Source organism: Styela clava, chromosome 2 (assembly GCF_964204865.1).
Source record: "Styela clava chromosome 2, kaStyClav1.hap1.2, whole genome shotgun sequence".
Taxonomy (NCBI): domain Eukaryota; kingdom Metazoa; phylum Chordata; class Ascidiacea; order Stolidobranchia; family Styelidae; genus Styela; species Styela clava.
Window position 1 is genome coordinate 28,868,943 of NC_135251.1, and position 25,244 is coordinate 28,894,186.

Consider the following 25,244-nt stretch of genomic DNA (forward strand, 5'->3'; position numbering starts at 1 on the left):
GCACCCTTTTCTCGGTGGCTGGCGGGCGAGAGAGTGCTGCGTCGCCGGCATCGGCGTCGAAAGAAGCCGAGCCGAAAAAAGTTAAAGTACAAATGTGCAAGCATACTAACCTAACCCTAGGTAAGGCATGTCAGAGCGAAAGACAGTAAACTCGAATGAGCCAAGAAAGAGCGGCGTACGGTGCGGGGCCGGTCGGAGCGCACCCTTTTCTCGGTGGCTGGCGGGCGAGAGAGTGCTGCGTCGCCGGCATCGGCGTCGAAAGAAGCCGAGCCGAAAAAAGTTAAAGTACAAATGTGCAAGCATACTAACCTAACCCTAGGTAAGGCATGTCAGAGCGAAAGACAGTAAACTCGAATGAGCCAAGAAAGAGCGGCGTACGGTGCGGGGCCGGTCGGAGCGCACCCTTTTCTCGGTGGCTGGCGGGCGAGAGAGTGCTGCGTCGCCGGCATCGGCGTCGAAAGAAGCCGAGCCGAAAAAAGTTAAAGTACAAATGTGCAAGCATACTAACCTAACCCTAGGTAAGGCATGTCAGAGCGAAAGACAGTAAACTCGAATGAGCCAAGAAAGAGCGGCGTACGGTGCGGGGCCGGTCGGAGCGCACCCTTTTCTCGGTGGCTGGCGGGCGAGAGAGTGCTGCGTCGCCGGCATCGGCGTCGAAAGAAGCCGAGCCGAAAAAAGTTAAAGTACAAACGTGCAAGCATACTAACCTAACCCTAGGTAAGGCATGTTAGAGCGAAAGACAGTAAACTCGAATGAGCCAAGAAAGAGCGGCGTACGGTGCGGGGCCGGTCGGAGCGCACCCTTTTCTCGGTGGCTGGCGGGCGAGAGAGTGCTGCGTCGCCGGCATCGGCGTCGAAAGAAGCCGAGCCGAAAAAAGTTAAAGTACAAACGTGCAAGCATACTAACCTAACCCTAGGTAAGGCATGTCAGAGCGAAAGACAGTAAACTCGAATGAGCCAAGAAAGAGCGGCGTACGGTGCGGGGCCGGTCGGAGCGCACCCTTTTCTCGGTGGCTGGCGGGCGAGAGAGTGCTGCGTCGCCGGCATCGGCGTCGAAAGAAGCCGAGCAGAAAAAAGTTAAAGTACAAACGTGCAAGCATAATAACCTAACCCTAGGTAAGGCATGTTAGAGCGAAAGACAGTAAACTCGAATGAGCCAAGAAAGAGCGGCGTACGGTGCGGGGCCGGTCGGAGCGCACCCTTTTCTCGGTGGCTGGCGGGCGAGAGAGTGCTGCGTCGCCGGCATCGGCGTCGAAAGAAGCCGAGCCGAAAAAAGGTAAAGTACAAACGTGCAAGCATAATAACCTAACCCTAGGTAAGGCATGTTAGAGCGAAAGACAGTAAACTCGAATGAGCCAAGAAAGAGCGGCGTACGGTGCGGGGCCGGTCGGAGCGCACCCTTTTCTCGGTGGCTGGCGGGCGAGAGAGTGCTGCGTCGCCGGCATCGGCGTCGAAAGAAGCCGAGCCGAAAAAAGTTAAAGTACAAACGTGCAAGAGACGCGGTGCTTTACGGAGCTGCCAGCCCTATCTCCGGGCGAACCGATTCCAGGGCCTGCGCTCCTTACCAAGAAAAGAGAACTCTCCCCGGGACCCACGCCAGCGTCTCCGAGTTCGGTTGCGTTGCCGCACCGGGCGCCGAAGCGCCAATCTCCGTGTCGAGGCTCGGGAATATTAACCAGATTCCCTTTCGGACACCGGGGGCGAAAACGAGCAACGCCCCCAGTCGAACTGCGTTCGCTTGTTCCTTAGGGCCGACTGACCCATGTTCAACTGCTGTTCACATGGAACCCTTCTCCTCTTCGACTTTCAAAGCTCTCATTTGAATATTTGCTACTACCACCAAGATCTGCACCGACGGCTGCTCCACGCGAGCTCTCGCTCGACGCTTCGACGCCCGCCGCCGCGGCCTTCCTACTCGTCGCGACATAGCGCCGTGGAACGTCCCGTGTCGTCGCGACGGCCGGGTATAGGCCCGACGCTCTAGCGCCATCCATTTTCAGAGCTGGTTGATTTGGCAGGTGAGTTGTTACACACTCCTTAGCGGATTCCGACTTCCATGGCCACCGTCCTGCTGTCTAGATCAACCAACACCTTTTGTGGGCTCGATGAGCGTCGCGTCGGGCGCCTTAACCCGGCGTTCGGTTCATCCGCATCGCCAGTCCTGCTTACCAAGAGTGGCCCACTGGGCACTCGCATTCGAGGCGCCCGACTCCAATTAAGCGAGCCGGGCTTCTTACCAATTTAAAGTTTGACATTCAGAGCACTGGGCAGAAATCACATCGCGTCAACACCGGGTTGCGGCCAACGCAATGCTTTGTTTTAATTAAACAGTCGGATTCCCCTGGTCCGTACCAGTTCTAAGTTGGCTGTTCGACGCCGGCCGAAGCGAGCCGCGAGGCCCGCGCAGCTGCGGCAGTCCACGGATAGGGACCGGACGCAGGTCCGAGCTCACGCCGGCCGCCGTGAAGCGGCAAGCGTTCGCCCAGTCCGGTCAAGTCCCGGCATCCGCTTTGTACCTCAGCCCGACCGACCCAGCCCTTAGAGCCAATCCTTTTCCCGAAGTTACGGATCTGATTTGCCGACTTCCCTTGCCTACATTGTTACGTCGGCCAGAGGCTGTTCACCTTGGAGACCTGCTGCGGATATGGGTACGGCCTCGCACGACAATTACACCATCTCCCTCGGATTTTCAAGGGCCGACGCGGGTTCACCGGACACCGCAAGAGACGCGGTGCTTTACGGAGCTGCCAGCCCTATCTCCGGGCGAACCGATTCCAGGGCCTGCGCTCTTTACCAAAAAAAGAGAACTCTTCCCGGGACCCACGCCAGCGTCTCCGAGTTCGGTTGCGTTGCCGCACCGGGCGCCGAAGCGCCAATCTCCGTGTCGAGGCTCGGGAATATTAACCAGATTCCCTTTCGGACACCGGGGGCGAAAACGAGCAACGCCCCCAGTCGAACTGCGTTCGCTTGTTCCTTAGGGCCGATCGACCCATGTTCAACTGCTGTTCACATGGAACCCTTCTCCTCTTCGACCTTCAAAGCTCATTTGAATATTTGCTACTACCACCAAGATCTGCACCGACGGCTGCTTCACGCGAGCTCTCGCTCGACGCTTCGACCCCCGCCGCCGCGGCCTTCCTACTCGTCGCGACATAGCGCCGTGGAACGGCCCGTGTCGTCGCGACGGCCGGGTATAGGCCCGACGCTCCAGCGCCATCCATTTCCAGGACTGGTTGATTCGGCAGGTGAGTTGTTACACACTCCTTAGCGGATTCCGACTTCCATGGCCACCGTCCTGCTGTCTAGATCAACCAACACCTTTTGTGGGCTCTGATGAGCGTCGCGTCGGGCGCCTTAACCCGGCGTTCGGTTCATCCCGCATCGCCAGTCCTGCTTACCAAGAGTGGCCCACTGGGCACTCGCATTCAAGGCGCCCGACTCCAATTAAGCGAGCCGGGCTTCTTACCAATTTAAAGTTTGAGAATAGGTTGAGGACGTTTCGTCCCCAAGGCCTCTAATCATTCGCTTTACCTGATAAAACTGAGAGAAAGCGCCAGCTATCCTGAGGGAAACTTCGGAAGGAACCAGCTACTAGATGGTTCGATTGGTCTTTCGCCCCTATACCCAAATAGGACGATCGATTTGCACGTCAGAATCGCTACGGTCCTCCACCAGAGTTTCCTCTGGCTTCGACCTTCCCAGGCATAGTTCACCATCTTTCGGGTCCCAACATGGACGCTCTTGCGCGACCGCCCCGACAGAGCGGGTGTGATCGGTCGGTCGTGCGACGGCGCCCGCACGGGGCTCCGGGTCCGACCTCGTTCGGCCAACGGCCGCTTTCACTTTCATTTCGCCTGCGAGTGTCGAACCACTCGACGACTCGCGCTCATGTTAGACTCCTTGGTCCGTGTTTCAAGACGAGTCGGGAGGGTGGCCGACGTGGCCACGGACCCCGAGCGCGTCGACGGCGCGCCACCGAAGCGGCAGCCCGCCGAACACCGGCACTGCGTACAGTGCAGACAAACGACAAGCCAGCCGAACGGCGACGGCCGCACACAGAGAGCGCGCGGCATCCTTTCCTCGGTCCACCGGCGGGCTCCCCCGTTTGCCTCTCAACGGTTTCACGTACTCTTGAACTCTCTCTTCAAAGTGCTTTTCAACTTTCCCTCACGGTACTTGTCCGCTATCGGTCTCGCGACCGTATTTAGTCTTAGGTGGAGTTTACCACCCGCTTTGGGCTGCATTCCCAAACAACCCGACTCCGAGAAGACCCGAAGCGGCCAAGGCAATCGCCCCTATGGGCCTAACACACGCCGTGGGACGAGGCCTCGATCAGAAGGACACCGGCGCTCGCCGTCAGTCACACTGGGACTTCCGTACGTCACAACTCGGCGCGCTCGAGAAGCGCGCAGATTCGACGCTGGACTTAAATTCAGCGGGTGCTCTCGCCTGAACTCAGGTCGTATGTGTCAGACGGGCCGCCTCTTCCACGGACCGATGGCATCGCAAGTCGTCGCCGCCGGCGCCGACCGAGCGCGTACCGTCGCCGCCTTGGCCCACGGTCGGTCTTGATCTCGTGACCGAACCGACCGACCTGGACCCGCCCCTCGAACGTCGTTGAACGACGAGAGGCCGGCGGTGTACGGGACACGCGGTCGCGCCGAGAAAGCTCAGCGACCGCTTGAACTTGGGGCGACGCCCGGCCGTCTTTGCAGAGGCCTGACGACGGCCCTCGTGTGAGGACGAACGCGACCCTGAGGCAGACGCGGTCCCGGGATGGACCCGAGATCGCAATTCGCGTTCAGAAGGTCGACGTTCAATGTGTTCTGCAATTCACATTACTTCTCGCACTTGGCTGCGTTTTCATCGACTCGCGAGCCGAGTGATCCACCGTTAAGAGTCGTCCTCGACGTTTCGCGCGGCGCCGAAGCGCGCGGACATCACACTGTGGGATCGACCACAAAACCACCACCGACAACAAATGCACAAAAACACCAACAAACGGCGCCGAGCGACCGCCGGGCTGGGCCGGCGGCACATCGAGCGCGGTGCCCAGGAGCCACCATCGCACTCGGCTGCCTTGCTATGCCAACGTGTTACGCGTGTCGCACGGGGCGGAACCCCGATTGACGGCCGTCCTCGCGGCGGCACCCAAAGACAATTAAGTGCGCGGTCGGCCGGGGCCTACCACCACCTTCGGTAATGATCCTTCCGCAGGTTCACCTACGGAAACCTTGTTACGACTTTTACTTCCTCTAAATGATCAAGTTTGATCGTTTTCTCGACACGCCGACGCGGCCGTTGCCAGCCGCGACGGGGCCGATCCAAGGATCTCACTAAACCATTCAATCGGTAGTAGCGACGGGCGGTGTGTACAAAGGGCAGGGACGTAATCAACGCAAGTTGATGACTTGCGCTAACTGGGAATTCCTCGTTCAAGGGAAACAATTGCAAGTCCCTATCCCATTCACGAATGAGGTTCAACGTGTTACCCGGACCTTTCGGCCTAGGTTAGACACTCGCTGCTTCACTCAGTGTAGCGCGCGTGTGGCCCCGGACATCTAAGGGCATCACAGACCTGTTATTGCTCAATCTCGTGTGGCTAAACGCCACTAGTCCCTCTAAAAAGTTAGACGCCGACCGAGAAGGTCGCGTAACTATTTAGCATGCCAGAGTCTCGTTCGTTATCGGAATTAACCAGACAAATCGCTCCACCAACTAAGAACGGCCATGCACCACCACCCACAGAATCAAGAAAGAGCTCTCAATCTGTCAATCCTACCCGTGTCCGGGCCGGGTGAGTTTCCCCGTGTTGAGTCAAATTAAGCCGCAAGCTCCACTCCTGGTGGTGCCCTCCCGTCAATTCCTTTAAGTTTCAGCTTAGCAACCATACTTCCCCCGGAACCCAAAGACTTTGGTTTCCCGGAAGCTGCCGGAAAGGTCGTCATGGTAACGCCTCCCGATTGCTAGTTGGCATCGTTTATAGTCAGAACTAGGACGGTATCTGATCGTCTTCGAACCTCTGACTTTCGCTCTTGATTAAAGAAAATATTCTTGGCGAATGCTTTCGCAGTAGTTCGTCTTCCGCCGATCCAAGAATTTCACCTCTAACGGCAGAGTACGGACGCCCCCGTCTGTCCCTCTTAATCATTACCTCGTGCTCCGAAAACCAACAAAATAGAACCGAGGTCCTATTCCATTATTCCATGCAACACTATGCAGGCGAACAGCCTGCTTTGAACACTCTAATTTTTTCAAAGTAAACTTATCGGCCACCGCCGACACTCAGTCAAGAGCACCGACGGAGAACCGAAGGTGAGGCGAACGCAACCAGTGACACGCCTTGCGACGGACCGGTGGCGCTCGCCCAAAATTAAACTACGAGCTTTGCAACCGCAACAACTTTAGCATACACTGTTGGAGCTGGAATTACCGCGGCTGCTGGCACCAGACTTACCCTCCAATGGATACTCGTTAAGAGTTTTTGGATGTACTCATTCCAATTACAGGGCCTCGTTAGAGTCCTGTATTGTTATTTTTCGTCACTACCTCCCCGTGTCGGGGTAATTTGCGCGCCTGCTGCCTTCTTTGGTTGTGGTAGCCGTTTCTCAGGCTCCCTCTCCGGAATCGAACCCTGATTCCCCGTTACCCGTTATCACAAAGGTAGGCACGTAGCGTACCTTCGACAGTTGATAGGGCACTTGAATGATACGTCGTCGGTGCAGAGACCGTACCATCCGCGTGGTTATCCAGAGTCATCAAACGTCACAGGACGAACCCGGTCGGTTTTGATCTGATAAAAGCGCGCCTCCCGAAGTCGGCGCTTAATGCATGTATTAGCTCTAGAATTACCACAGTTATCCACTTCGCTTACGAGACCAAATAAACCAAGACTGATTTAATGAGCCATTCGCAGTTTCGCATTACGAGAACTCGTACTTGCACCTGCATGGCTTAATCTTCGAGACAAGCATATCACTACTGGCAGGATCAACCAGATAGCTGCGACAGCTGCGCTCGGCCCTTGCTGGGCCGCCCGGCGCGTGCTCGTCGCATTCGTTTAAGACCGAGGCGATCGCCTGAGGCCGTACTCAGCTTCGACAGTCGCTGGCCGCGACGTCCACGCTCTCGCTAGGCAGTGCCAGGCGGAGCGCTTTGCGTTTCGTCTTTGCTCGCCCTCTCTCGGGCTCGATCCATACAGTTTCGCACAAACAAGAGCTCTGCCGGCCGCCTGCAGCGGTGCTTAAAACCCGGGCATAACAATGCGACTGTTCTGCTAGGCCGACAAGCGCTCAAGTCAGACGCTCGATCGAGCGCCTCCTACATATTAGTCGAGACAACGGCTCGCTCATTAGCATCCCATCCCATCCCGCACGCCGCTCTTTCTTGGCTCATTAGAGTTTACTGTCTTTCGCTCTTACAGGCCTTACCTAGGGTTAGGTTAGTATGCTTTCACGTGCCGTCACTCGACTTTTTTCGGCTCGGCTTTTCTCGACGCCGATGCCGGCGACGCAGCACTCTCTCGCCCGCCCGCCACCGAGGGATTGGGCGCCCCATCCCATCCCGCATGCCGCTCTTTCTTGGCTCATTCGAGTTTACTGTCTTTCGCTCGTACAGGCCTTACCTAGGGTTAGGTTAGTATGCTTTCACTTGCCGTCACTCGACTCTTTTGTGCTCGGCTTTTCTCGACGCCGATGCCGGCGACGCAGCACTCTCTCGCCCGCCCGCCACCGAGGGATTGGGCGCCCCATCCCATCCCATCCCGCACGCCGCTCTTTCTTGGCTCATTTGAGTTTACTGTCTTTCGCTCTTACAGGCCTTACCTAGGGTTAGGTTAGTATGCTTTCACGTGCCGTCACTCGACTCTTTTCGGCTCGGCTTTTCTCGACGCCGATGCCGGCAACGCAGCACTCTTTTGCCCGCCCGCCACCGAGGGATTGGGTGCCCCATCCCATCCCATCCCGCACGCCGCTCTTTCTTGGCTCATTCGAGTTTACTGTCTTTCGCTTTTACAGGCCTTACCTAGGGTTAGGTTAGTGTGCTTTCACGTGCCGTCACTCGACTCTTTTCTTTTCGGCCTCTCTCGACGCCGATGCCGGCGACGCAGCACTCTCTCGCCCGCCCGCCACCGAGGGAGTGGGCGCCCCATCCCATCCCGCACGCCGCTCTTTCTTGGCTCATTCGAGTTTACTGTCTTTCGCTCTTACAGGCCGTGCTCGTCGCATTCGTTTAAGACCGATGCGATCGCCTGTGGCCGTACTCAGCTTCGACAGTCGCTGGCCGCGACGTCCACGCTCTCGCTAGGCAGTGCCAGGCGGAGCGCTTTGCGTTTCGTCTTTGCTCGCCCTCTCTCGGGCTCGATCCATTCAGTTTCGCACAAACAGAGCTCTGTCGGCCGCCTGCAGCGGGGCCTAAAACCCGGGCATAACAATGCGACCGTTCCGCTAGGCCGACAAGCGCTCAAGCCAGACGCTCGATCGAGCGCCTCCTACATTTTAGTCGAGACAATGGCTCGCTCATTAGCATCGCGTTTGTACTTTAACTTTTTTCGGCTCGGCTTTTCTCGACGCCGATGCCGGCGACGCAGCACTCTCTCGCCCGCCCGCCACCGAGGGAGTGGGCGCCCCATCCCATCCCATCCCGCACGCCGCTCTTTCTTGGCTCATTCGAGTTTACTGTCTTTCGCTCTTACAGACCTTACCTAGGGTTAGGTTAGCATGCTTTCACGTGCCGTCACTCGACTTTTTTCGGCTCGGCTTTTCTCGACGCCGATGCCGGCGAAGCAGCACTCTCTCGCCCGCCCGCCACCGAGGGATTGGGCGCCCCATCCCATCTCATCCCATCCAGCACGCCGCTCTTTCTTGTCTCATTCGAGTTTACTGTCTTTCGCTCTTACAGGCCTTACCTAGGGTTAGGTTAGTATGCTTTCACGTGCCGTCACTCGACTCTTTTGGGCTCGGCTTTTCTCGACGCCGATGCCGGCGACGCAGCACTCTCTCGCCCGCCCGCCACCGAGGGATTGGGCGCCCCATCCCATCCCGTACGCCGCTCTTTCTTGGCTCATTCGAGTTTACTGTCTTTTGCTCTTACAGGCCTTACCTAGGGTTAGGTTAGTATGCTTTCACGTGCCGTCACTCGACTCTTTTCGGCTCGGCTTTTCTCGACGCCGATGCCGGCGACGCAGCACTCTCTCGCCCGCCCGCCACCTAGGGATTGGGTGCCCCATCCCATCCCATCCCGCACGCCGCTCTTTCTTGGCTCATTCGAGTTTACTGTCTTTCGCTTTTACAGGCCTTACCTAGGGTTAGGTTAGTGTGCTTTCACGTGCCGTCACTCGACTCTTTTCGTTTCGGCCTCTCTCGACGCCGATGCCGGCGACGCAGCACTCTCTCGCCCGCCCGCCACCGAGGGAGTGGGCGCCCCATCCCATCCCATCCCGCACGCCGCTCTTACTTGGCTCATTCGAGTTTACTGTCTTTCGCTCTTACAGGCCTTACCTAGGGTTAGGTTAGTATGCTTTCACGTGCCGTCACTCGACTCTTTTCGTTTCGACATCTCTCGACACCGATGCCGGCGACGCAGCACTCTCTCGCCCGCCCGCCACCGAGGGAGTGGGCGCCCCATCCCATCCCGCACGCCGCTCTTTCTTGGCTCATTCGAGTTTACTGTCTTTCGCTTTTACAGGCCTTACCTAGGGTTAGGTTAGTATGCTTTCACGTGCCGTCACTCGACTCTTTTCGTTTCGACATCTCTCGACACCGATGCCGGCGACGCAGCACTCTCTCGCCCGCCCGCCACCGAGGGAGTGGGCGCCCCATCCCATCCCGCACGCCGCTCTTTCTTGGCTCATTCGAGTTTACTGTCATTCGCTCTTACAGGCCTTACCTAGGGTTAGGTTAGTATGCTTTCACGTGTCATCACTCGACTCTTTTCGTTTCGGCCTCTCTCGACGCCGATGCCGGCGACGCAGCACTCTCTCGCCAGCCTTTCACCGAGGGATTGGGCGCCCCATCCCATCCCATCCCGCACGTCGCTCTTTCTTGGCTCATTCGAGTTTACTGTCTTTCGCTCTTACAGGCCTTACCTAGGGTTAGGTTAGTATGCTTTCACGTGCCGTCACTCGACTCTTTTCGTTTCGGCCTCTCTCGACGCCGATGCCGGCGACGCAGCACTCTTTCGCCCGCCCGCCACCGGAGGATTGGGCGCCCCATCCCGCACGCCGCTCTTTCTTGGCTCATTCGAGTTTTCTGTCTTTCGCTCTTACAGGCCTTACCTAGGGTTAGGTTAGTATGCTTTCACGTGCCGTCACTCGACTCTTTTCGGCTCGGCTTTTCTCGACGCCGATGCCGGCGACGCAGCACTCTCTCGCCCGCCCGCCACCGAGGGATTGGGAGCCACATCCCATCCCATCCCGCACGCCGCTCTTTCTTGGCTCATTCGAGTTTACTGTCTTTCGTTCTTACAGGCCTTACCTAGGGTTAGGTTAGTATGCTTTAACGTGCCGCCACTCGACTCTTTTCGTTTCGGCCCCTCTCGACGCCGATGCCGGCAACGCAGCACTCTCTCGCCCGCCCGCCACCGAGGGATTGGGCGCCCCATCCCATCCCATTCCGCACGCTGCTCTTTCTTGGCTCATTCGAGTTTACTGTCTTTCGCTCTTACAGGCCTTACCTAGGGTTAGGTTAGTATGCGCTGCATAAGCAACACTAGCCCAACCAAATTATGTCTTTGGCTGCCTTCATATTAGATCCATTATCGCTTACTGCGGCACATACAGCGTGAGGGGTAGTTATAAAAGGCTATGTCCCATTTGTCCGCTATGTCCCTACTAAATCGGCAATGTCCGCTATGTCCCGACTAAAATGGCTATGTCCCATCTAACATTGCGACTCCGATATTTTCCTGCTGAAATGGCTATGTCCCTACTAAAATTACTATGTCCCTACTAGCATTGCGACTCCGTTATTTTCCTAGTAAATTGACTATGAACCTACTAAAATAGCTAAGTGGTGGCATAGTAACAAAGTTTGTCTGCGCATCTCTTCCACACGACGTACTAACGTTTGTCACCGTCTTTGGCTGAGGGAATAAAATGACGCCTAACGGGAGATTTCCTGTTCATCATAATGTACGCTCTGCTGAGAAAACATTAGTCTAGAAACCGCTTTAAAAATACACAATAATGTTGCAAAAGAGCACGCAAATTAGTCTTCTATACGCTCTCAATTGCAATGTCGGCAATCACAAAAACAATGCGCCACGCCAGTGTAAAACTTCCTGCACGTGACGGCGCAACCGTTCTTCCCGCATTCTGATCGAATTGCGCGCCATAAAAGCGTGCGTAACAACATCACGCCGTCGTAGCACGTGTGAGAGATAATAAGAAAGAGAAGCGCTGCTGTTTGTCGTGCTCATAGCTGAGAGCAGAAAGAGAGGTGCAATTTCGGACATGTTTCAAACGCCGCCAACAGATGGGAAAAAATTGAAAAACAAAACAGCTATCGAATTGTCCCGAAGAGAGATGGCTTCACAAAAAAATTCGTTGATTCCCCTATACCATTGGTAGACAGAAAAAGAAAAAAAAAGATGGCGGCGATTAAAAATTCCCGTCTGAACCGATTCGAATAATTTACTATTCGATTCGAATATTCGATTCGATTCCAATATTCGAATCGAAAGTCCGACACTACGCTGGCCCGGCATGCGGAGTGGAAAAAAACAAGTCTCAAGAGGACAAATCGTAGATCGTGAGGATGACTCTCAACACCCAGATGGTAGCTTCGCACCATTGGCTTATCAGCCAAGCACATGAGCCAAATGTCTGAATCTGCGATTTTCTCTCGTAGCAAGCCACGTCGCCATGAACGCTTGTCTGTCACAAGCTAATTATCCCTGTGGTAACTTTTCTGACACCCCTTGTTTGAAACTCGCAAACTCAAAGGGATCGATAGGCCACGCTTTCGAGGTCTGTATTCATACTGAAAATCCAAATCATGTGAGCTTTTGTCCCTTTGCTTTACGCGAGGTTTCCGTCCTCGCGGAGCTTACCTTAGGACCCCGGCGTTACATTTTGACAGATTTACCGCCTGTATCAAACTCAAACTTAATGCATGTATTAGCTCTAGAATAACCACAGTTATCCACTCCGCTTACGAGACTAAATAAATCAAGACTGATTTAATGAGCCATTATAGTTTCGGTTTACGAGTGCTCATACTTGCAATTGCATGGCTTGATCTTTGAGACAACCATATCACTACTGGCAGGACCAACCAGATAGCTTCGTCAGCTGCGCTCGGCCTCCTCGGGCCGCCCGGCGTGTACTCGTCGCATTCGTTTGCGGCTGAGGCAACCGCATGCGGCCGTATTCGGTTTTGACTGTCGCTGGCTGCGATGTACACGCCCTCGCCAGGCAATTCCAGGTGGAGCGCTCTGCGTCTCACTTTGCTCGCCCTCTCTCGGGCTCACTCCATTCAGTTTCGCACAAACAAGAGCCATGCCGGCCGCCTGCAACTGTGTATAAAGCCCAAACATTACAATGCGACCGTTCTGCTAGCCCAAAAAGTGCTCAAGCTTGACGCATTAGCAACGTGGGCGGAGTGGAAAAAAAGCAAGTCCCAAAAGGACAAATAATAGATGTTTAGGATGACTCTCAACACTTCGCAGTGAGAAACTGCTCTAGTGGTTACAACATCCCAATCTTCAACTAAGTCGTCTGCAAATGATTTAGCACCCCGGCTTAGCGCAGAACGCCCGCCTTGACTTAGGCGGAAGTCTTTCGCTCCAAATTTTCGAAACACTCGGCTTTGCCGGCGGCCACTTAACTTCGCCTCGCCGGCGGCAAGGCACCAGATTACCGTCGCAACTTAGGCGGAATTCTGACTTCAGAGGCGTCCAGTCATAATTCCGCAGATGGTAGATTAGCACCATTGGCTTGTCAGTCAAGCACATGAACCAAATGTCTGAATTTGCGATTTTTCCCGTAGCAAGCAGCGATGCTATGAACGCTTGGCCGCCACAAGCCAGTTATCCCGATGGTAACTTTTCTGACACCCATTGCTTGAAACTCGCAAAGTCAAAGGGATCGATAGGCCACGCTTTCGAGGTCTGTATTCATATTGAAAATCCAAATCAGTTGAGCTTTTGCCCGTTTGCTCGTCGCGAGGTTGCCATCCTCGATGAGCTCATCTTAAGACACATGCGTTATACTTCGACAAATGTAATGCCCCAGTTACGAGTACTCATGCTTGCACTTGCTCGGGCCGCCCGGCGCGTACTCGTCGCATTCGTTTGCGGCTGAGGAAATCGCATGAGGCGTATTCAGCTTTGACTGTCGCTGGCCGCGACGCCCACGCCCTCGCCAGGCAATTCCAGGCAAAGCGCTCTGCGTCTCATCTTCGCTCGCCCTCTTTCGGGCTCACTTCATTCAGTTTCGCACAAACAAGAGCCCTGGCGGCCGCCTGTAGCTGTGCCTAAAACCCGGGCATAACAATGCGACCGTTCTGCTAAGCCGTCAACATCTCAAGCCAGACTCTCGATCGAGCGCATCCTACATATTAGTCGCTCGCTCATTAGCATTACGTTTGTACTTAACATTTTTTCGGCTCGGCTGCAATTGATACTGAAGCGCCGCTTCTGCCGCACTTTCTCGCCCGCCAAGATCCCCCTCCATGGAATGCCCCGCTCTCCTCAGCTAACTCAAGTTGTTCGTTAGCTTTATCTTTTTCCCCTACGGGCCTTACCTTCGGTTAGGTTAGTCGCCTTGCCCATGCGCCTCGGCTTAGGTTAGGTTAGTTTGTACTCTAAAATTGTTCGGCTAGGCGCTCCCGACACCGAAGTTCCGCTTCTGCGACGCAGCACTCTCTCGCTCACCAAAGTTCCGCTACGCTGTTTTCGAAGGGACATAGCCATTTCAGTAGGGACATCGCTATTTTAGTAGGGACATAACGGATATTGTCATTTTAGTAATAACATATCAGAATCGCGATTTTAAAACGACATATCCATTTAAGTAGGACATAGCCATATATTAGGAACATATTGGGATTGCAATTCTAGAAAATACATACTATTTTAGTATGGACATAGCCATTTTAGTGGGAACATAATGGGATCAGGGATTTTGGTAAGGACATAGTCATTTCAGAAGGGAATTAGCTAATTTTAGTAGAAACGAATAGAGATCGCCATTTTAGAAACTACATAGCCATTTTAGTATGGACATAGCGGTTTTAGTAGGAAGTTATCGGGATCGCGATTAACGAAGTTTCCATATCAATATTAGTAGGGACATAGCCAATTTAGTAGTGACGTAGCCATTTTGGTAGAGACATCGCTAATTTGGTAGGGACATAAAGGACATAGCCATTTTAGTAGGAAAATATCAGAATTGCGATTTTAAGAAGGGGCATATCCGTTTTAGTAGGGACCTATCTATTTTAGTAGTGACCACATAGCCATTTTAGAAGGGACATTGCTAGTTTCGTAGAGAAATTGCTATTTTTATAGCGACATAACGAACATAGCCATTTTAGTAGGAAGATCGGGAATGCAATTTTAGAAGGAGCATAGCTATTTTAGAAGGGACAATGCCATTTCAGTAAAAACATGAACATTTTAGTAGGGAAATAGCCATTTTTGTTAGAAGATATCGGGATTTCAGAAGGGAAATACTCATTTTAGTAGAGACTTCGGCAGAAATGTGTGTTCCACTGGGGACATAGTCATTTTAGTAAGAAGATATCAGGATCGCGATTTAAGAAGGGACATAGCCATTTTAATGGCGAAATAGCCATATATCTACTTTAGTAGGGACATAGCCATTTTAGTATGAACATAGCGGGCATAGCCATTTTAGTAGGAACATATCGGTATTGCAATTTTAGAAAGGACATAGCCATTTTAGTGGGCACATCCATATTTTAGAAGTGACATAGTCATTTTAGTAGGTACATCGATATTTTAGTATAGGATTATAGTGGACATATCCATTTTAGTGGGGAAATAATGAGATCGCGATTTTAGTAGGGACATTGCCATTTCAGAAGGGACTTAGCTAATTTCAGTAGTGACATATAGAGATCGCCATTTAGAAAGTACATAGCCATTTTAGTAGGAAGTTATAGGGATCGCGATTTAAGAAGTTTCATAATCATTTTAGTAAGTACATAGCCATTTAGTTCATTTTAGTAGTGACATAACCATTTTGATAGGGACATCGCTATTTTAGTATGGACATGAAGGACATATCCATTTTAGTAGGATATCGGAAGTTCGATTTTGAATGGGACGTAACCATTTTTGTAGGGACATAACTGTTTGAAAAGGAACATATCAGGATTGCAATTTTAGAAAAGATATAACCATTTTAGAAGGGACATCGCCATTTTAGTAAGATTGCGATTTCAAAAGGAATATAGCATTTTAATAGGGAAATATTGGAAATAACCATCAGGATCAGGATTTTAAAAATGAGACATAGCCATTTTTGTAGGGACATTGCCATTTTAGTAGGATCGCGATTTCCGAGCAAAAACAGTGCAAAAACCGTCAAAAAACACTAGAAACGTGCAAAAACATTGAAAAACCGTCAAAAAACACTAGAAACCTTGCTAAAACGTGCAAAAACAGTGAAAACCCCGTCAAAAAACACTAGAAACCTTGCTAAAACGTGCAAAAACATTGAAAAGCCGTCAAAAAACACTAGAAACCTTGCTAAAACGTGCGAAAACAGTGGAAACCCCGTCAAAAAACACTAGAAATCTTGCTAAAACGTGCAAAAACATTGAAAACCCCGTCAAAAAACACTAGAAACCTTGCTAAAACGTGCAAAAACAGTAAAAACCCCGTCAAAAAACACTAGAAACCTGCTAAAACGTGCAAAAACAGTAAAAACCCCGTCAAAAACACTAGAAACTTTGCTAAAACGTCCAAAAACAGTTAAAAACTGTCGAAAAACACTAGAAAGGGACAAAACTGTTTGAAAAGGAACATATCAGGATTGCAATTTTAGAAAAGATATAACCATTTTAGAAGGGACATCGCCATTTTAGTAAGATTGCCACTTTAAAAGGGATATAGCATTTTAATAAGGAAATATTGGAAATAACCATCAGGATCAGGATTTTAAAAGAGACATAGCCATTTTAGTATGGACATCGCCATTTTGGTAGGATCGCGACTTCCGGGCAAAAACAGTGAAAAACCGTCAGAAAACACTAGAAACGTGCAAAAACATTGAAAAACCGTCAAAAAACACTAGAAACCTTGCTAAAACGTGCAAAAACAGTGAAAACCCCGTCAAAAAACACTAGAAACCTTTCTAAAACGTGCAAAAACATTGAAAAACCGTCAAAAAACACTAGAAACCTTGCTAAAACGTGCAAAAACAGTGGAAACCCCGTCAAAAAACACTAGAAATCTTGCTAAAACGTGCAAAAACAGTGAAAACCCCGTCAAAAAACACTAGAAACCTTGCTAAAACGTGCAAAAACAGTGAAAACCCCGTCAAAAAACACTAGAAGCCTTGCTAAAACGTGCAAAAACATTGAAGAACCGTCAAAAAACACTAGAAACCTTGCTAAAACGTGCAAAAACAGTGGAAACCCCGTCAAAAAACACTAAAAACCCTGCTAAAACGTGCAAAAACGGTGAGAACCCCGTCAAAAAACACTAAAAACCCTGCTAAAACGTGCAAAAACAGTGAAAACCCGTCGAAAAACACTAGAAACCTTGCTAAAACGTGCAAAAACAGTGGAAAATCTTCAAAAAACACTAGAAACCTTACTAAAACTGTGAAAACCCGTCAAAAAACACTAGAAACCCTCCTAAAACGTGCAAAAACAGTGAAAACCCGTCAAAAAACATTAGAAGTGTATATTATTACGTGCTTCTCGCGCGTTTGAACGACGAGGAATAATTTTTATATTAGAGGTTTCAATCGCGGTCGCAAGCAGGTTGGCCACCCCTGCTGTAAATGATAGTATATGTCTAAAGGGGATGTCTTCCTTGTGAATTTTACCCATAGTTCATAGAGGTATGGAGATGAAGAGTAGGTTATTCTTAATCGGTAACTTGTAGCTTCAGTGATCTTGTCCTCAGAAGGGGACTCTTTCAGAAGGGGATGGGAATTTCCGATTTTAAATCGATTATTAACTCTGGGCCGCAGCTGCTTCTTGAATTCGAATGCATCGTTTCTTCTTATTTTGCAAAATAGTATACTCCCATTTCAATAAGCAGGATAGAAATAATTGTAAACAACGAAGAAATGTAATTTCTCAGACTATCAATTCACAAATAATTTTGCAATTGGACATCGACTAATGAATCGTTCTGCTTGAATTCTGGTGAACATTATGTTTTTTCTTGATACTGCTCGAAAAAAATCGTTTTATCTCCGCAACTAATATATTTCACATTTCCATTCTTAAAGATAATTCAAGTTGCTAGAAGACTTAAATAATATATAGTATATATATATATTTACAATTGCTATGGAGGCGAATATTTCAGATCTTTTCAGCAGCAAAGTCGGCGCTGAGCTACACAACTGAAGACTTGTCATACTGGCACCGAAGCGCAGCATTGAGCATTGCTCTTGTATTTTGTCAAACGATACATTTGAAATTTTGTTTCCATAGTTAAGATATAATTTTATTTGGAATGAGCGGACCCCGGTAATTTTTAAATTATGTGTGGACTGCTTCACCTGCCTGTATCGAATAGACATTCCTGACTTAAATACCTACAGCTTTGAGCTTGCAAGTTGCAATACGTTCCGCCGCGTAGTATTGCTAACACAATCGTGTAATAGTCCGGCAGAATCGGGCCTTAACATTGTTTTGGGACATAAAGTTTTTTCTATTGTTTAGATATAATGTCGATGACATAAATATTGATACCCAGGTGGGTGTGGAGTATATAATGTTGAGCAATTTTTTTTAAATGGATTTCAAGTATACGTACCAAGATGACGCACAACCTGAATCCTAACCTGGTACACATGCAATGTTCAGGTTGTGCGGCATCTTGGTACGAATACTTAGGGAGCACCTTTTCGTTAAAAACAATTATTTCATAACTACATGGGTCAGTTTTGAATACATAGTAACATTCCATCTCCTTACAATGTCAGAAATTCATTTTTAGTAGATTAATGGTAGTTTATTTCACTAATATAAGCCAAGATCTATCGACAGCATCTAGCCACTTTCTTTTGCGCTCGTCAGACTACATTTGTGTTGCTGCGGGCATTTCGTTTTCCTTCTTAAATTTTAGGGACTTATTTATTTTAGAGACTTAAATATTTTATTAGTTGAAATGGATTGGATTTTTTATTCATTCAACCCGCGTGTTGGAAGTAAGTTTTGTAATACTGCGTGTTGGTTTTCAAATGGTTTATTTATATCCATTACTTGTCATCTTTAAATCGGTGATGCCAGTAAATCTTTAATACAAAAAAATCAGTATCATCTGCAATAAAAACAGCAGTACCTACTCAAATGACAGCTGGGGGATGGATACTCATATTATCTGCTCCATCGCGTGCCTCTTACCAGTTTACATGAGTGCCAATTGGTATCTAAGCGTGGCGTGACGAATTGTTTTTAAATATATATTTCACAATAAGATTATTTGATGCATATTACTGAAAGTTACGCCTTAAAAGTCTTTTCCCATTGCACTATTCCTTTACTGATATTCAATAATATGACGCTCATCTGACATAGTTTTTCAAGTGTGTAGATAGGTATAATCTTTTCCACGCTGTTCAGATGGGAATGCGCGAATATATCTGAGAATCGCTAATATTGGTTTGCAATGCGATGAAATTCCATCTTGACATTTCTGCCTCTCGCAATTGCTGCGTATATTTATCGGAGAAGTTCTGTGGCGTGGTTATCAAATAAAGAACACATGGGAGTATTTTTTCCACTTCTTTACTACTCTCAAACCTTTACATTTTGTCAAACCTTTTTTCCGTTCAACATTTTTTTTGAAACATCCCCAACAACCACAATTAATTCTGTCATTAAACTTCCGAAACAAACAGATAAAATCATCAGCAGATGCATTACACCTAATCTTAAGTAGATATTGCTAAATTGATCTTTATTTTATCATTTTTCATGTAATGTTTTTTGGTAAACCTGTTATCTATCGCAAATCCAGCACATTTGGCTATGTTGTAGTGTAACTTTTTTGGCCTCACATTTTTGATATTTGTATTCAGATCTCTTGGCCTTGGGGCTCTGTCAAGCAAAGTTACATATAAAATATTGGTTGTAAGTTGCAAAACATGATCATGTTGTTGGAATAACTCGGCATTTTACTACCCGCATATATATCATTCATTGTCGAGAATAATAAGGAAATCATAAAATCTTAAACCCGTTTTCGTGAATTTTTTGTTGTAGTTGAATTCGAGGGACAGCATGACAACAGGCAAGAGAAGCACGGTAGCGAATGGAAATGCGAATATATAATAACAATGTATTTTTATAGAAGAGAAGAAACAAAAGTGTTGAAAGTCTTTGGTAGTTTGAAAAGCATTGGCATGGAACATAAGAATGAACTACATTCTTTCCCAGGGATATACTATAAAATGTAGCAATTTTCTCATTCTTGTTTTCATGACAGCATTATCCTTCACTGCATCGCCGTGATCATCCCGCTGCATAACAATCCTTGCTAGCAAATAATTGACTGTTCTCCACCGGGTGTATATCCAGTTGAACCACTGCCGGCTGCATTAGCAGGCTTGTATTGTTAATTGCAACAAAAGCGGGTATTTTGAAATAGTACTCTTTATTTTACGCGTATGTTACAACAGTATTTCCATATATATGGGTCGCGACCCAAAGCTGGGTTCAAAAAATACCTAAAAGTTATTGATTTTTATTTCATAGTAAATTTGGTGCTTCGTCGTTTTTGGTGCACAACCTGAACATAGTATTGTAACAGGTTAGGTTTCAGGTTGTGCGCCATTATGGTGCACAGATTTGATGAAAAACACTAATACAAATATCGAGCCGTAAAAAAATTGCTCAAGGCTGCAAACTCCACACCCATGTAGAAATGATGGGCAATTACCCCAAGATGAATAATTACAATAAAAAAAAAACTTTATGTCTGAAAACAAGGTTGGGGCCAAAAAGGCCCCTTATCTGCTGGACTATAAGACGTATATGAACGGTTTAGTGCCAATATTTGGCACAAAGTTTAACGTCCAGGACTTGAAAAGGATTTTAACAAGGTATACTTTGGTCTGAACAACCTATTATTAAAGTGATTTGCTATAATAATCATGCGAAATTATTGTAAAACAAACGTTAAAGACGAATTTCAGATTCAACACGGATGGCAACTATAGTAAGATAGTATATTTCCTTCGGATTTCAGACAATAGAATATAAGAGCACCTCGAGTAGAACCTGCCTGATCAGTGAGTACTCTACAGTCTACACTACACACCACGATGAAAACAATATCATCATAATAACGAAGACGCGTCACCTTCGCGAAGGCAATCGCACTGCTACAAACTCAGTAAATTAAAAATGTTTTTTATACTACGATCCAACTACATGACAACAATCCAACATATGACCGACTATGGCGTCTAGTCAAGTAAACCAGGAACTGATTTATAAATAGGATCAAGTATGGTATTTAGTTAAATGGTATTGTACATTTTTGTAACCTTTTTGTCAGCATATAATATCTACCGTACAATTGTTATGTTGCAATCCGATAATATCATGTTCCCTGTTGACTGTTGTTATCGTGATCACCCACGTCAACAAAAGAAAGGGTCGACGCCGACGACATTCATTGGATATATGTTTTCATCCGAAAGGTTCCTTTGATTTGTTGCCCGATTGATGGGCTGAACAGGGGGTGTGTCCCGCTTGCTATTCAGTGTGGTTGTTTTCGTCCGACTCGTCCGCTGACGACGATGCGATCGACTGAAGTGGTATTTCGAGTTGGATCGCTGGGCAAGCGTAATGCGGTCCATATTGGTATAGAGTATTTACCTGTTCTACAATAGAGCAAGGATATAGGCCGAGCGAGCGTTAGAAATATTTTGATTGATTTAAATTATTAACAGGAAAATAGTGAAACGGACAAATGGTGAAATCAATAACTTAATTTGAGTTTTGTATTCTATGTTTTTCTGGGGCTTAGGCACAGGCAATGTTTTTCTGTATGGCGTCCAAACACATTATGATACGGAGTGCCGTGGAGAATAAAAAAAATTAAATATTTTTTTTTATGAAATATCTTGGAAAATTTGACACTCACGCCGACAAGAAATTGTCGATGTGGGAATCGCTTCGAGTTAATCTGAATAGTCAATAGGATTAATGAAGTACTTTTGTATATATATATGCAAAACATGGAAGCGGGAGTTCTCATTATAACCATAAAACGAAATAACAGAGATGATAGAATTACATCTTTTAAATACTTTAGTGCAATATAAATTAGAGATGTTTGTAAAGTTCAATCAGTTTGTGGACTTTACAATTGTCCCATTCAGAAACAATCCCGTTCGGATGTGCAGGGTATGTTCCTTTTTCATAATTTCTTGCAAGCAATGACACAGTATTTTTTGTAATAAATATGCAGCAATTATAAAAATACTGTCACAAGAATATAATAGTGCCTGGTACACAATATATCACAAATTATATCATAATAAATATTAGATCAAGTCCTTGTGGCCATGGACATCGAGGACATGGATACATCTCCATATCTAAATCAGACGAGTGCGCCAATTAATATACCAAATTCTCAGGTGAGAAAAATATTTAATTTTTCAGTCTCGATGTTTGGAATTTACCTATGGTGGGCTATAATCAATAATCGATTAGTACTGAAATAAAAACGTTGCGAGAGATTGAGATTTCGCGAAGCACACTGGTTATATAATTAATCACAAATATGGCATTTATTTTTTGATGAGTGCATGTTCATAATTGTTTTAATGTACTTCAAAATACTGATTTTATGTGACGTAGGTATCATTTTGGACGGGGATTGAATACATCACTTGATAAATAATCATTCAATAATTGATTGTTCTAACAGCGTTTCCCAAACTGTGTTCCGCGGAACACTAGTGTCTTCCGTCTTCTGAGTGTTCCGTGGAAAAAGAATCAAAAATACGTCTGAATTGGTCGCCATGGAAATCTAGGGATCGTGAAGTTGTTGCCCAACATCGCGTCACCGTCGGCCTGAAGCGGAATAACTAGGGTAGGGGCAATTTCCTTAACCGTCGGCCTAGCTTTTTGACTGTTAAGTTCATTATTAAGTTTACAGCAATCCTTTTGGTTTTGCTATGGGCAAACAAGTCGGTCTAAAGCATAAAGGTAAAAGTTCAACTCTTTTTCCTCCATCTCTGCCTGGTTTTACTTTGAAATGCTGAAAAAATTACTCATGTTCGCTAAACTCGATTCAGCAGATAAATAAACTGCAGGTCTGCAGTTCGCGAAATTGCAGCAAGTACTTCTATCTCAATTAGACGTAACATTACAGGCCAACACTACGTAATGGAAAGTAACGACATAGAAAGGTAAAATGAATTTATTGACATATGCACAGCATTTAAATTTAGAAATAATAAAACATTTATAATAAATGCATTATGTAGAATATTCAATCATATTTTAGGTACGTTTAACACAATTCTGTTAGTTTTTGCGGCGCATTTGTCAACTCGCCACGACAAACCCATTGGATTACACATTACACCATGTTTCTTTATCAATTTTACTCTTTCATTTTTTGATGATCCGCGAAGCGAGATAATAATTGTAAGCGTTCCGTGGCCGAAAAAGTTTGGGAAACGCTGTTCTAGAACATTACATCTTATTCTATTTATTCCTTTTGAAATATAACAGATAACGGCTCGTTTTAATGAAAAGAGAAGTGGAGATAATGATCGCATTGATAAAATGAGACAAGTGTTTTCAGAACGATATTCGTGTATTGGATCAGCAGGAGATATAGCATATGATTCTCCAAAGTTACCACGTCCTTCGAATGATTTCAATAACGTTATGGTTAAATTTCGTGGAAACGTTATGAATGTTGCAGAATCTTGTCCGACCTACGGAAACCGTCTTATTAGTCCAATTTCACCATCACACGGAAGTGATACGACGCTACAAATTTTACCTCTTTCATCTGCACTGTCGCCAAATAGTGGAAGAAGAAGGCCAACAAGAAATGTAAGTACTTCACGACGTGTATTTCTTATTGCGTTTCTATAATAATTTAAAACTTGTGAAAATAATTATGATTCAATATTGCCAATGTAACTTCAGTCATGAGTCATGACCCAAATCATTGATATATATCCAAGATCTCCACTTGTAAAATATGACGAATATGTAAATCCCATCCTAAAAGAGACATTAATCTTGTTTACACATAACATTGTTTATTTCCCTATAAAGATAGGGTAACTAGAAAACCAAACAGTCAGCTTTGTAATGAATCAACATTTATTGTGGCCTTTTAAACTGTCTAACGTGACTTACGTGTCGACCGCTTCTGTATTGTGACAGACCACGAGATATAAGCGTTAATTGTATTCGTGATAAATAACCCGGCGTATGCGATGACATAAATACGGTCATAGAATAGCCATAGTAATTGCATCTGCGTTTGTCGAGTTAAAATATTTGGTCAAGAATTATAATGATTGCAGTTTTATAATTTATAGGTTCATTTTGATGAAACAACTATCACCGTGACGGCCGAAATGGGCGAGTCTGCTGCACGCTTTCGTTCTCGTTGGAGACAAAAAAACGGATTATCGTCAAGCCCCCCGATTAAGTTTGGTACAAAAAACATTGTTGTCCGACATGATGAACTATCTTCAGAACAGCATGTTGTCGAAAGTTCTTGTAAAGACGACAAAACTAATTTAACAAACAGAGGAAAATCTATTTTTGATGCTTGTAATTATTCTCAGTATGGACGATATACGTGAAGCAAAAAGTCGAAGCCGAAGGTACTTCTCCGGAGTATGAAAATCTTTCGTTTCGTTCGAACATATTTTTTGCAGCATTTACCACGCTGCAATAAAAACTCTCTTCCAGATTTAATGATTTTATTTATTGAAAAATCTGCGTTTTGATGTCATAAATTTCTGCTAATATAAAATAAAAATGTAATAAACCTGCAACGACTGGGATTCGATTAAATTCATGATTAAAAATGATAGCTTTTAGTATTTGTGAAAAAAAGTGTAAATGTAAAGGTTCAAATTATATTCGAATTGTATAACGAAATATGTAAGAAACTTTTCAGGAGAAATCCGACATTTCCTATATTGCTTTCACTTGTCCTTCTTAACACTTCTGGAAATTCTTAAGAATGTATTGCTCAAATTATCGTAAATATTGGCTTTAGACGCCGATATTATCTTCTGCTTTATGTTGTGTTTGATATAAACTGATATTAGTTTGTTGGTACTTGCTACAAGATCTCCAAAATTGCTGAAAATTTACTCGAAATTGTCTTATATTTGCCTATATTATCAAGCATACAAAAACACAAATTGACCTCTTTCTGTACTAAACAAATTAATAACTCTCGCTGCTGGCATAGAAAATCAACATTTATACATTTGCATTGTCTTTGTTTTATTTTATGTTATTTTTTATAGCTGCCTATTTAATTTAGTTTATGTTTTTTTGTGAATATTTGATTAAATGGACTCATTGATATTAAATATACCTATTAGATATTTCTTTTTCGACCAGTGCGTCTATTTATTATACACAGAGTTAGTATACTACCCCGCAACCGTAGATATAAATCATATCCATACAAATGTAATTACTGTGCTGTAATTATCATTTATAATTCAGTTAATTTATATGTAATTAGTTTATGATGTTTTTGTTGTCCTAAAATCTCTTGCCATTTTGACGAACAAAATTGGCATCAACCAATCTCTATTTTACTCGAAAGTTTGTAAACTTGAAAATCAAATCAGTCTTGAAATATTGATAGTAGATTTTTTAATCAATTTCAATCAATTCTACTGTGTTAAAATTAACACTTTGACCACCATTTTTATTTCGAATAATTTATTTTTGAAAATGAAACCTTTAGCTTTAATAAATTTCATTCATTTCCTTTTTCATGCGTTCTTTGCTGAACTAGGTGATTGAATATTTTTAAGCAGGGCACATTAATTCTGACACATCAAGGTTTAAGTCGAAT

General features: G+C 46.3%; 1 protein-coding gene, 2 non-coding genes and 1 pseudogene across 5 annotated transcripts; 1 reads left to right on the forward strand and 3 right to left on the reverse strand.

Moving 5' to 3' along the window:
* Positions 1–2,606: 2,606 nt before the first annotated feature.
* On the reverse strand, positions 2,607–4,439 carry LOC144420080 (large subunit ribosomal RNA; annotated as a pseudogene).
* Positions 4,440–4,748: 309 nt separating this feature from the next.
* On the reverse strand, positions 4,749–4,901 carry LOC144420154 (5.8S ribosomal RNA). Its single transcript, XR_013474513.1, has one exon. It is a non-coding gene; the product is annotated as a 5.8S ribosomal RNA (ribosomal RNA).
* Positions 4,902–5,199: 298 nt separating this feature from the next.
* Positions 5,200–7,000, reverse strand: LOC144420331 (small subunit ribosomal RNA). The gene has a single exon (XR_013474684.1). It is a non-coding gene; the product is annotated as a small subunit ribosomal RNA (ribosomal RNA).
* Positions 7,001–21,440: 14,440 nt separating this feature from the next.
* LOC120335969 (uncharacterized) lies at positions 21,441–24,762 on the forward strand. 3 transcript variants are annotated; one of them, XM_039403580.2, is made up of 3 exons: positions 21,441–21,801; positions 22,907–23,236; positions 23,734–24,762. In XM_039403580.2, exons 1-3 carry the CDS (start codon positions 21,727–21,729, stop codon positions 24,001–24,003), a joined length of 675 nt encoding a protein of 224 aa, XP_039259514.1. In that variant the 5' UTR covers positions 21,441–21,726; the 3' UTR covers positions 24,004–24,762. The 3 variants fall into 3 exon arrangements, with proteins under 3 accessions (XP_039259514.1, XP_077966225.1, XP_077966224.1); XM_078110099.1 differs by having other exon boundaries at positions 21,448–22,578; XM_078110098.1 differs by having other exon boundaries at positions 21,450–21,801; positions 22,095–23,236.
* The last annotated feature ends 482 nt before the right edge of the window (positions 24,763–25,244 follow it).

What these genes read in the sequence shown, in the direction of transcription:
- LOC120335969 (XM_039403580.2), top strand. Translation starts at nt 21,727, where the DNA reads ATGGACATCGAGGACATGGATACATCTCCATATCTAAATCAGACGAGT. An exon ending in TTAATATACCAAATTCTCAG is followed by an intron (nt 21,802 to 22,906) that starts GTGAGAAAAATA and finishes GAAATATAACAG; the next exon opens with ATAACGGCTCGTTTTAATGA. An exon ending in GAAGAAGGCCAACAAGAAAT is followed by an intron (nt 23,237 to 23,733) that starts GTAAGTACTTCA and finishes TATAATTTATAG; the next exon opens with GTTCATTTTGATGAAACAAC.